General features: G+C 52.6%; 2 protein-coding genes across 3 annotated transcripts in view; one reads left to right on the top strand and one right to left on the bottom strand.

The window, feature by feature from the left end:
- LOC122381155 overlaps positions 1-7,840 on the top strand; it is a 72,084-nt gene extending 64,244 nt beyond the window's left edge. Inside the window, exons 1-3 of one of the 2 annotated variants that reach the window (XM_043365004.1) lie at positions 1,836-2,243; positions 2,825-2,920; positions 3,188-7,840. In XM_043365004.1, the coding sequence (XP_043220939.1) occupies positions 2,195-2,243; positions 2,825-2,920; positions 3,188-7,362 (4,320 nt within the window). In that variant the 5' untranslated portion in view covers positions 1,836-2,194 and the 3' untranslated portion in view covers positions 7,363-7,840. Of the gene's footprint in view, positions 1-1,835; positions 2,244-2,824; positions 2,921-3,187 lie in introns of those variants that run through there. The other variant, XM_043365003.1, reaches the window with a different exon arrangement.
- On the bottom strand, positions 7,771-11,537 carry LOC122381192 (synaptotagmin 1-like). Its single transcript, XM_043365079.1, has 7 exons — positions 11,532-11,537; positions 11,301-11,381; positions 10,892-11,086; positions 10,533-10,709; positions 10,192-10,309; positions 9,661-9,797; positions 7,771-8,866 (listed from the first exon to the last, which is right to left on the bottom strand). Exons 1-7 carry the CDS (start codon positions 11,535-11,537, stop codon positions 8,678-8,680), a joined length of 903 nt encoding a protein of 300 aa, XP_043221014.1. The 3' UTR covers positions 7,771-8,677.
- Positions 11,538-11,776: the final 239 nt, after the last annotated feature.

The raw sequence follows: 11,776 nt of genomic DNA, 5'->3' as shown, positions 1-11,776 counted from the left end.
CCTCTGGTTGTATTGTTCTCTAAACACGTGTGGTTATGTCGTTCCTACTGGAACCTCCGTCTTATCTCTGTTGTTCCTTCTGACACCTCCGTCTGAGCTCTCTAGCTCCCTCTGACACCCTGGTTATGGTTATATCGTTCCTCCTGACACCTGCGCTTAAACTCTGTAGTTCCTTCTGACACCTCGGTTTGGTTCTATCGCTCTTCCTGACACCCGGCTGAACTCAATAGTTCCTCCTGGGCCCCTGACATTTCCGTCAATACGGCGGGGCGTCCTCGCGGCACCGTTGTCGGCGCCCAGTGGCACCTGTTTGTTCGGACCACGTCCGCTCCAGCGGCGGCCGATCGATGGTGGTCAGTTCAGCAGTGTGCTGCAGCCGCTCTGACCCACTGCCGCACGTGCACCGGTTATACACCTGGACACACCCGCCCTCATTAGTCCGACAGTCGCAGTGGGCTCCACTGGGTCTGTCTGTCAGTGTCCGTTTTACCCCACCCCGCGCTACCCGTCCGCCCACGAGGGACGCTCGTTGCCCTCTGCACATGTCGGCGCGCGGCTCACGTCGGTCCTACATGACTCGCACAATGGTGGAGCAGCCACCGTGCGCTATGGATTGCCGCACCTCGCTGCCCCACTCGCATCGATCGCCGTCTCTAGGCGAATTGGACAAACATTGCGCGCTGTTACAGGTGCAACGCGGCGCGACTGCCGCGCGCTGGCCGCCGTGGCAACGGCGCCGCGCTCCTCTGTCAACACAGATCGGACGGTCGTCAGCACGTCGGAAGCGGCGCCGGGCAGTCGCACGCGTCACGTCGCAGCCGTCGCAGAGAGAGCCTGGCGTCGTTCCCGTCAAAGGCGTCGTTGTAGGCATTACGTCGCGCCTGCCGTTGCAGCTGTCGTTGCCGAGGTCGTGACCTACGGTGACCTGAAGCTCATCAGGCGTCCGTCTCCAAAGGTATTGACAGCAAACGGATACGACGTCGACGTGTAAGTCGTGCCAGCTGCCGCCAACGACCAGCGAGGGCCGTGCCGGCAAAAGGCCACCAGTTGCGCGAACTGCTAAATCAATAACAAACGATGTGCGATAGTGACGCTATAAGTGACAGTGTGGCAAGTGTGTGAACACACCTTCGTTAAAAAGTGAATAAGTAATTTTCGCCCAAAAAGTGGAAGGTAAACGTGAAGACTCACCCAGGCTGCATAACTACCGACCGGGGTGCAAATTTTGTTGAAGATTTTCTGTGGTAGCATCCTGCGGGAAGCTTTTTCCCTGACTTCATCGCACCGACAACAGCCGCTTCTCACAGCTGAAGTCTTCAGATCGACTTAGAAGGGCTTGGTATGGGCACTTGGCATCCCTATCGTACGCTGACGTTTATGTGTGTTTGAGTTTGTGTCTCATTGACAGATTCGACGGTGTTCGTAAAACGCATGGATGGGACACAACAGAGTGTTTCTCGGCTTCTCCTCATCACATTTTCATGTCTTTTTGTCTGCTACACACGCCTGTTTATCTTCAAGGGTATTTCTGCAATCGGTGCTTCGCAGTATCTTGAGCTAAGTTTTGGTGAGAGTTCGAGATCTCTCGTTAGAATGTCTGCAGTCTACAAAATCGCACTGGCTGCGAGTCTCGCGATTAGAGGGGCGCTGCCAGCTGCGTATCTGTTTTGGAGGCGTCCCTCCCAAAGTCAGCAATCTGTGCTTCTGTGTGGGCTTCACTGGAGCTCCATATTGTGGCACCAGCGCAAAATAACATGGTGAGAGAGCAAAAGGACGGCACGTCAAAAGCCTTTATTGTTCGCATGAAGCAACTTATTGCGGATCATAATCGACCGTCTAAGCATGCGTTCCAGTTACAAAGGCGGATAAACTTTTGAATAAGATCTTCCAGCCTGGATAAAGGATAAAAGGCCTTATCGTAACTAGTCACGTGATGGATGTTTATTTTGCTAAACGAGCTAGATGTGAGACAATTATCTGCGCGCCATGCGACAAACGAGAGTGTGTTTTGGAAATAATGACTTAGTTATTTTTAAATGTGTTTAACATCAAATTGGGCCCCATGATATTCATGTGTTATGTTAGAGGGAGCAGGATATTGTGCAGTGAAAATTGCAATGATCATTGCTTGCTGACGCAGACGGACGGGGCGATGCGATGATCAAATTAGGCGTGGTTTATCGCACGCAATACGATGCAAAAATGGTTATTTTTATTTCATGTTAGTCTTGGCTTTGCTGAAGGTAAGACGATTTAAGATATTAAACGGTTACATAATGGTACTACGAGACCAACTTGATGACTTTCCTTCAAAGTATCATTGGATGTTGGAACGTAATTAAGAGTAGATGCTTAGGAAATGTGAATACTTTCCCGGTCACTTTGGGGCATTTAAAGCTTCTTTTCAGGAAGGAATCAAGAGTTTATCGAGATCAATATGGAGCCTCACTAACAGAATGCTTCATCATGTGGTTAAACACCAACATTTTGAAAATTTCTCTTCGAATCCATTTTATGACTTGAGATTATCCTTCCACTTCGTCATAACCTATGCCCACGTCCTTTATTCTAGCTGTTTATTGTGCATATGCAATACTGACTAAGGGGATTTGAGTACAACGGAAGAAAAAATTATGTTAAAATAATTGTAGATTAAACGCAAGTATAAATCTAAAGCGCAAACCCTAATGAGTTCTGTAACATCGCGTCTGGGTCGTGACTTTAAATCAATAAATATCTGCACACTAAACATAACATTTCAGTCACTTTACGCTTGATCGTGTTCAAAGTTGGCGATTCTGATCGATGTTTTTTTGCATTGCAGAATTCTTCCCCGATAAGACATCTGTGATCACCAACGAACACTTGGCCTTTTACCAGAGAAAAGACTTCTACTTGATCACCGTTCCATGCGCAGTCGGTACGTGAAAAACGGGTCACTGAAAGCTTGCACTTCATTGTTTTATCGCAGTGGCTGGAGACTACATATTCTGAAATGGTACATTTGATGTCAAGTTGTTCCTTTCGCTTTTTTCTGGTATGAGTCTTCACAGATCATTATTAGCACCTGTAGAAAAATGCGCCATGAAAATGGCTTACCGTAAATTGTACTGTAGCCGTTTTGTTTTACATCTGTCTTATTTGCTTCCTTGGCGTTTTCTTTAGGAACGCCCCTTTCCCGTTTCAGCGGCGCTGTTTTTGATCTGCTGCGTGCTCTGCTGCACCCTGTACGCGCGAGAGGGCGTGTGTCACCTGTTCGACTTCCCGGAGGAGCTGCGGCGCCACGCCAGCGGCGAGCACTTCCTCACAGTGGACGAGTTCCTGGAGCTGGAGCGACGCCATCGGCTCGGCCTGCCCGTCGAATCGCTGCTCGAACTGGAGAAGAAGCGGCGGTCTGAGGCCGGCGCCGGGATTCCTCAGCTAGAGGGCGACCAGCCTGTGGCGGAGGAGGGCTGGCCGCAGCCTGAGGGTGACGCGGGCACCTGGGCTCAGCCCCAGGAGCCACCGACCAGTGACGCCGTCTACATGTCGGGGCAGTCAGACGCCCGAGTGGCGTCATCCCTGGCGGACACGCGCTCTCCTCAGGCGCAGTGGAGCGCCCCGAGGATGAGGAGGTCAATGTCGCTGGATCGTGTGACCAACCGAGGCGCAGATGAGCTCGGCAGTCGGCCTGGACAGTATGCTGCTCCCACAGACGCACCAGCGTCGCCCGGCGCAAGTCCGATGCAATATGAAGCGCCGCCTCAGCAGCAGGGAAGCGAGTTCCCGAGACAAACGCCGCCCGGTGACCGTCGTGAGCCGGATCCCACAACCGGGCAGCTGGAGGCAGGCCGTCCAGCTCCTGAGACTGCTCCCAACGCTTTCAACCCTGCTGACGACGCAAGAAGAGCACCTGCCGACGACCCCCGGTATCCAGCAGACTACCGTCGTCCCAGCCAGCCGCAGGACAGTTTTGGAGCGGACCGCGGATACCCGCGCCGCTCCGACCCTGAACTGTTGCGTCGCGCTGCTGAGCGAGGTTACGACCCCGGGGGTGTCTACGGAGGACCAGGGAGGCCTCCGGACGGCTACGACCAGTGGTCTTTGAGAGATCGACCATATGACGGAGGTCACCCTCCGCCAGAAACTTATGACCGCTCTCCGCACTTGGCCGACCAGCGTGATTCTAGGAACCGCGATCCCGCCGACCGACCTCCACTAGGAGCGGAACGACCTGGAGTTGACCGACAGCTGACGGACAGACAGGGACCGGAGGTTGGGCGCAGGCACTCGGGTCTGCAGCGCTATAGCTCCCCGCCAACGGCTGCAACCGACGGACGAAGGGTCTCATCCAGGGACGGTGCCATCATGCCACCATCTGGGGACAGGACGCTTCAAAATGACTACAAGACGGACATTCCTCCATCAGCAAGGGGTGATGTATATTCTGCTGGAGCTCCTCGACAGGATTTACCTCCTAAGGGTGGTTTGGATGATCCTAGGCAAAGAGTTTATCCTCCGGAGGATCCCCTACGTCCTGATGTCGGACGGAGTGCTCCGAGGGATCCACCCCACCAGTACGTTCATTCCGATAGGGGCTATCCAAACGAAAATCGGCAATTGTATGCAGATCGGGATCTTCAGCACAGAGCTCCCTCCGGTGGCAGACTTGTGTACGACGAATATGATTACCCTCCACATGATGCCAATGGTTCACGGTACGCAGATTTCCCAGATAGTCGTACTCGTTTATATGATGATCCACGGGGACCGCCAGGTGGTCAGCGATATGATTCTGATAGTCGCGGAACGCCCCAACAACAGGGTTACGATGCTCCTGAGCAAGTCATGCAGTACGATCGTCCTGTCTCAAGAAGAGCTTCCCAAGCCTATGAATATGTCGACCAGGGTTACGCTCCGCATCCTGACGTGAGGGACGGGGGATATCGACGAGGGGAGGGTGCCCCATCTCGAGTCTCTTCTCAGGGTTCCCTCTCCTATAGGCGAAGATCAGATGAACGGTTCTTGCCACCTCAACAGCAACTGGTGGATAGCTTTGGCCGACCCATTTCAAATGGGACGGATATGCGTGAACCTCGTGGGATTCCTCCCAGACCCCCGGACTATCCAGGGCGCCCAGTTCCAGCTGACCGCGCAGAATCTCGCCAATGGGTCACAGGAGCCGACGGCAGGCGGTACTTGGCTGCAGTCAGATCGGGGCGCAGTGCCACGGCGCCATCCACGCCCCGTCAGTGGTCCGGAGTACAGTCGCCGCGTATGGAGTTCCGTGCCGACGGCCCGGGCAGCTCAAGGATTTTCGGCAACACCATCAGACCTGTTCCAGTGGGGATTTATGGTGAAACTGTTGATATAAACGGCCCAGATATGTCAGGATATGACAACAGAGATGGCCAGAAACCGTATGATGACCGATACATGGAAGAATCTCGTCGTAGGGAGAATGATTGGCCAGATAGAGACGATAGGCGAGCCTTAAATGACTCGTATGGCCGCAGTGAGGAGGAGACTCGCCCCGATCAGCAGCCTCCAGCTCCTCGACCGTCGGGCCTCTTACAGCGCGTGCGTTCGGTATCCGTCAGTCGGATGTCGCACTCTCTTCGTCAGATGGTGGCCGGCAAGCAGCAGCCGAGCTCCCGCAGTCGCTCCGAGGAGCCCCGCGACCTGGCTGGAGACAGTCCTCGCGGCTCGGCGGCCTGGCTGCTGCACAGGATCCGCTCTCTGCGGGGTGTGTCCGAGCAGCCGACGGTGTCATCGCGCAGCAGTCAGCGACGGCGGCAGGAGCGCCGCACGGACCGTCTGAACCGGTCGCACGGGCCGCAGGACAGTCTGACCGGGTCCGAGGGGGCCGTCAGTGGGGCGGCGGACTGGCCGTCCTCGGTGGAGGACCTCGAGGAGGGTGAGTACGTCAGCCCCTCACGGAGGGACGGAGAGGGAAGTCGGCATCCAACTCCGCTGCCAGCCGGACAGGATCGTGCAGGACTTGATGAAGTGTTCCCGACTGAATTACAAACACAAAGTCCAAGACAAGGAGCGGAGAGTGACGTAACGAAACCGCCCGATGAAGTGTCAGCAAAGCAGCCTTCACCAAAGCAGGAGCCCGTGCAGTATGTTCTGGAGGAGCATGATGGACGAAAACGGATCGTCGCTGTTGCCACTGATCTGCCTGAAGCCGATCAGTTTGTTGGAGATGCGCTGGAGCCACCAGCCGGCGATAAGCGAGCAGTCAGCGATTACTCCGGTGACAGTGATGAGGATGCTGCGAAGAAGAAAGGCCAAAAGAAACGCAAGGTCAGGAGTGCTGTTAAACACCTACGATCTGATGAGTCGGCAAACAGCCAAACTAAGAGGAAGAAGTCCAAGGCCAAAAAGAAGAAAAAGAAACATTCCCGCAAGCGATCGAAATCCAGTCGAAGCACGAGCAGTTCAAGTAGCTCTTCGTATGAGAAATCAACGAAAAGATCTAAGCGGCACAGCGCTTCTTTGTGCGGAGACAGTGATCAAAGTGATTCTGATGATTCCGACTACGACGTAGAATCTTACGAAGATAGCCAAGTGTCCTTAGCAGAGCATGGCAGGCGTCTTGCCCGTTCGGGATCCCGAGACAGTCACCGATCTACTAACCAGCGGCGATACCAGGCTCACAGGGACAACAGGTTCAGCGAGAGGTCCATGTACGGCCAGCAGGACCGGCGGCCCTACCAGGGCCACCACCACCACTCGCCGCGGCCGTCCCCGGCACCCGGCAGGAGCCGCTGGGACTCGGGCTCGCCGGGGCGCGGCGGCCCGGCCCGCTCCGAGACGCCGCCCGACCGGGAGCTGACCCCGGACAGGGGCCGCTCGGAGCTGAACCGGCACGGCCAGCCGCGACATCGACCGGTCGTCTTCCAGAACGAGTCACTGCGCTCCTTCGTCAGCCAGCCGCCGCGGCGCGCGTTCGTGCAGCGCGGCCGGCCGCCGCGGACGGGCCGGGGCACCGTGCCGGCCTGGATGCGCCGGCCGTTCCAGACCAACCAGTCCTTCATGTGGCAGCAGTACCCGGAGTCGCCGCAGCGCGGCAGGGCCAGGGGCTCGCCGACCGGCCATCAGGGCCCGCGCACGCCGCCGCTGCCCTCGCCGCCCCCGGGCCCCGACAGACAGTCGCCGTCCACCACCCCGCCGCGCCCCCCGCCTCGTCCCGGCCCGGCCGTGCGGGCGGACCCGCGCACCAGGCCGGCGAGGGACCCGCGGCTCTGCGCCGCCAGGACCCAGGCGGCGCGCGAGGCCGCCGCCCGCGAGTGCCAGATGAGGAGGGCGGTGCTGGGAGAGACGAGCCGAGAGGAGGTCGGCTGCACCAGTAAGCTCAAACGGTTCTTCGATGAATGATGTGTCAGGCAGGGCCATTATTTGGTATTTGTAGTCTTTGGAATGCATGTTTAATTGACTGGACACATCCGAAGGTTAATGAGACTCTGGGAGTGATGTGTTTTGTGTAAATAACGTGTCATGTCTATCCATTTAACTATGTATGTTGACTGTTGTTTCCGTGTGATATACAAGAGTGCTGTAAACGTGATGTTGATCTCAATTCCGCGTGGTCGTCTACACACGTAATACGCCGTTGGGCAGGGTTTGCCGGTCTTCTAACAACGAGTTGCAAAGGGGGAATCATAAGTGCTGATGACGTAGTTAGTGTATCGTGCACGCGGAAAGACGCATGCTTTTTAGATATGCGGCTGATGCTGTCACTTTTTCACCCTAGGCCACTGAAGGATGTATTCGTGCTCGTGGACGTTTTTAACCAATTATATGTATATTCGGTAACTGCTGCCATCATTTTAAATGTTGAATATACGGCGATTAGATGAATATTTTGTGAATCATTGCTACCGAATAAGGAAAAGATTGCTCACAAGTTGACATGCAAATTGAAGATGGCTCTACTTATTCTTAAAATACGCACTCACAAGATTCATTGGTTGAGATGTACAATGCTTACACGAGGGCGTATTCCACGTTTCGGTTCTTTTGGGCCGCTCACTCGGAGGAGAACGAGATAAGATAAATTAAACAATGCTGACATGTAGGTAACGGATCAAGACCTCAGAAGCCAGATTAACATTTCTTCACATTAATAGCACAGCGCAGTTTAAAACTGCTATAGTATGTAAATGCAGGGGCCCAAAATAACGCATTGAAAGGTTATTGGTGCAGTCGCGACACACACAAAACCGATGCACATTGCACACGCATGGCTAGGCACACATGAATTTCACTCAGGAGTCAGGTTCTAGCACGCCCTACCACTTGTGGTAACCTGGTCTGGACTCTGGAGTTTCTTAATTTCATAATCATTGAGTGAACTCACAAATCACATCAGACGTAACATTCACAGTCGCCATTCACAGGCGACAGTTCGCACTCGCGGATGCGTGCTGGCCCTTGAGTTACTGCGTCTCAACCAACACTGTCCATCCTGCCGCCGAAGACACTCGATAGATAAAGTGGTACCGCAGCGCCGTATCTCGCATTGTCATTACACTCTCCATGTAGGAACGTCTGAGGCCATCCACACCAGTGACCAGAGTTTCGACCAGAGTAGAGTATTCCATCACTATAAGTCGCACTGGTCAGTCACTCTCTGGACCAGCTCCACTCTTGTTCACATGTCCACCAGTTCGAACACCTGCCTCACTAATCACTACGCTTCGTCCGGCTCGGGATTCTGCAGGGTGTGCCACTGGGCGATGGGCCGTCTGGGCGCCGCCAACATGTCGGTCCAGTGACGCAGCTCGGCTCCCGTTGCCTGGCAACCGAGGACGCAGCGTCCAATGGGGTCCGACGATCCGATCCGATCGTAGTCCACCACTGTGACAATCAGCTGCACCTTCTGAGGAGAATCAAACAAAAAATTGGGGGTACGACAGCAAGCTCCAACCTTTTCATGGAAACACTTAGCATCGGTAAAGAGGTCAGAGTTAAGCGATGCACATAACGCGATGCTATTTAATGATGATGGCAAATCGGCCAGTGCATTTAAACGTCTAACACTTAAATTATGACATCGCATATGGAATTGCTAGCCTCGTTGGCTTGAAAGCTAAATAATATACTAGGCGCCACTAGGACTTCCATATGGATGGAAACCAGCTGGTTACGAGCTGACCACTGACCAGATCGATAGGCCTAATTAGGCCAGGTGTGTTCCCTTGAATAAGCCATATAACATTGCATCATAATCTGTCCAGTGTCGTGTCGGTGCTGATAGGCCTTTAGGTCTCCGGTGGTCATTACGGTTATTACTGTTAACGGGCTCTGTTCGAGCCAGCACATATCTCGTTGCCATGTCGGCACCGAATAACCCCTTTAGACTGCGAGGGAGAGACATACTGCACCGCAGTGCACCTGGGTGGTTAGGCTGTGCCGCAAATCACGTGCGCCTGAAGAGATACTATGCCGCACAGCACGTGCGCCTGAAAAGATGCTGTGCCGCAAACCGCGTGCGCCTGAAAAGATGCTGTGCCGCAACTCACGTGCGCCTGAAAAGATGCTGTGCCGCACAGCACGTGCGCCTGAAAAGATGCTGTGCCGCAAACCGCGTTGGCCTGAAAAGATACTGCACCGCAGTGCACTAGAAAGGAGAGCGATAGCTGCCACTTCCAAGCTCCAACACAGCCCTCTTACCTCTATTTGATTTCTGTTTATCTTGTCGAATGTCATGCTTTCGTTGAAATACGGATTTAGCGTATTTCTTTTCACTGATGTTTTCTTCTTTTTGGGTTTTCTTTTGCCAAGAATCACTTCTACCTTCACATATGGATCTGGAAACATGCGTTATGTTACAAAGCTGGCTCCGTAGAAGTGGCCCAAATGGAGTCGTCCACCTGCGTTCGGTTAAACTCATAAGAGTTGATTTTATGGGAAGGTTTTTAGTTTTATTCATTGCCACTATGCCCGATTCACTCGATATTCCAATAACATGAGCAATAAAATGTTCCGCAAAAATGAGCAATAAACAATAACATGAGCGATAAATGTGCATGATAAACGTACTTGCATTGAGCATCGACTGCCACTTCATTTATAATTCGCATTGTACATAATTCATCCGTGCATTTGGGAAGAATGACATGGATTATGCCTACATTTTATATTATGCCGGAAGAAAATCGATTTAAGTGACGCTGTATTTCATCGACAGCGTGGATATCTCACCCGATAGGCCTCCCACGTCCATCTTTTTCAGATTTTTTGCTTCCAGAATTGTCACCGTCAGCTTACTGGATGTGGGGACGTATCGGATTGAAAAACATATGTCGCCCAGTTTCTTGTCCTGTAAAAATGCAAATTGTCATTAATTACTTACTTCTTAAACGCCAGCCTTTCTTCCTATTACCGACAGCATGGGCATCTATAAGAGGTAATCCATTCTGTTCCTATGCTACTATGCTGTGCAGTTTCAATGGATGAATAGTGTATGCTGTTAATCTTTTGGTCTCTCCTTTATCTTTTCCCACCCACCAGTACAGCTCTAACCTCGGTTGACCCGACCTGACCTGTTCTGCGTCGCTCTCGACGCTGACAAGCTCCCTGCACTCGTCGATGACATTAGCGAGGTCGACGTGCGACAGGGGCAGCTGCACCTCGCCGATCTGATCGTGCTTGGAGAACCGGTCGAAGTCGAACACGGCAAACACCAGCGTCTTGTTCATCGCGTCCGCGTAGGGCAGGCTCTGACGACAGGAACAGGCTCGCGATCAATGGGTGACATTGGAACTGTCTCTGATGTGCCGTTGAAATTTAACTGAATAAGGCAGATATGGATATGGACACAATACCGTTTAAATTCAAATCGACCGTGTTGTAAAAGTTTAGGTTTCGTTTCCTGATGCCCATAGCAGCCCTGGACTTTTACCTTAAATTTGAAGGTCTCGTTGAACCAAGGATTCAAGGTATTCTTCTGTACTTTTGTTTCGAATTTTTTCTTCTTCTCTGGCAGAAGGTAGACTTTCACATACGGGTCCGAAGTTCCGCCGACATCCAGCGCAGGGAGTCCTTCACAGCGAACGACCACCACTATCAGAGTCTTGGCGGTGAAATCGTACTCTAGCTGAAATCGAAATTGGTTACAGATCGGTGCTCTACATACCTAAGTCACTGTTAAAAACTGAGACAGCATTGATGGTCTGTTTTGCATTACTCTCTAAATTTTTTGTCCAAACTTCTGCAAAAATTCGCCACCCAACAGCCTTTGTCACGCTTCCCTACCATTACATATCATACACATGCAGGCTGCATCAACAGCGTCATCGGTGTCGTATCACCTTGAACTGAAGCCTCCCGATACTCTGAGCGGCATCCTCCACGCCGAGGTCAGTCTGGTCTCCGCCGGTCTGACTGCCAGTCTGCAGAATGTCGAGGGGGGGGGGAGGCGGATTGCGGTGAGACAGAGATAAGATCCGTAAGTCTGCGGGCTGACTAACACCCGGCTTTGAGCTGCTAGCTTTGTCATATTGATGGTTTTGAATTAGGGGAATCTTTAGTAAAAGTTAGACACCCATTGCATCAGCAACAGAGATACCGGTTCAAATTGGATGTACAAAATTGATTTGTTATCGAAGCATGTTCCATTGAACGGGAAGCAATAACCATTCAAGAACCTGTACTCTGTTATAGATTGCTCTTGGATTAATTTTTGGTAAGAATTATCATTTTCAGTTCTGCTGGAATGTTGGGCAATATGATTTGCTTGCTTTCTCTAGTTTCTCTCTTCCCCTATATCTAGCGCATTGTTAGCATT

Source organism: Amphibalanus amphitrite, unplaced genomic scaffold, assembly GCF_019059575.1.
Source record: "Amphibalanus amphitrite isolate SeventyFive unplaced genomic scaffold, NRLGWU_Aamphi_draft 000115F_arrow, whole genome shotgun sequence".
Lineage (NCBI taxonomy): Eukaryota > Metazoa > Arthropoda > Thecostraca > Balanomorpha > Balanidae > Amphibalanus > Amphibalanus amphitrite.
Note: the sequence above shows the minus strand (reverse complement) of the source record. Positions and strands in the feature narration are given on the sequence as shown.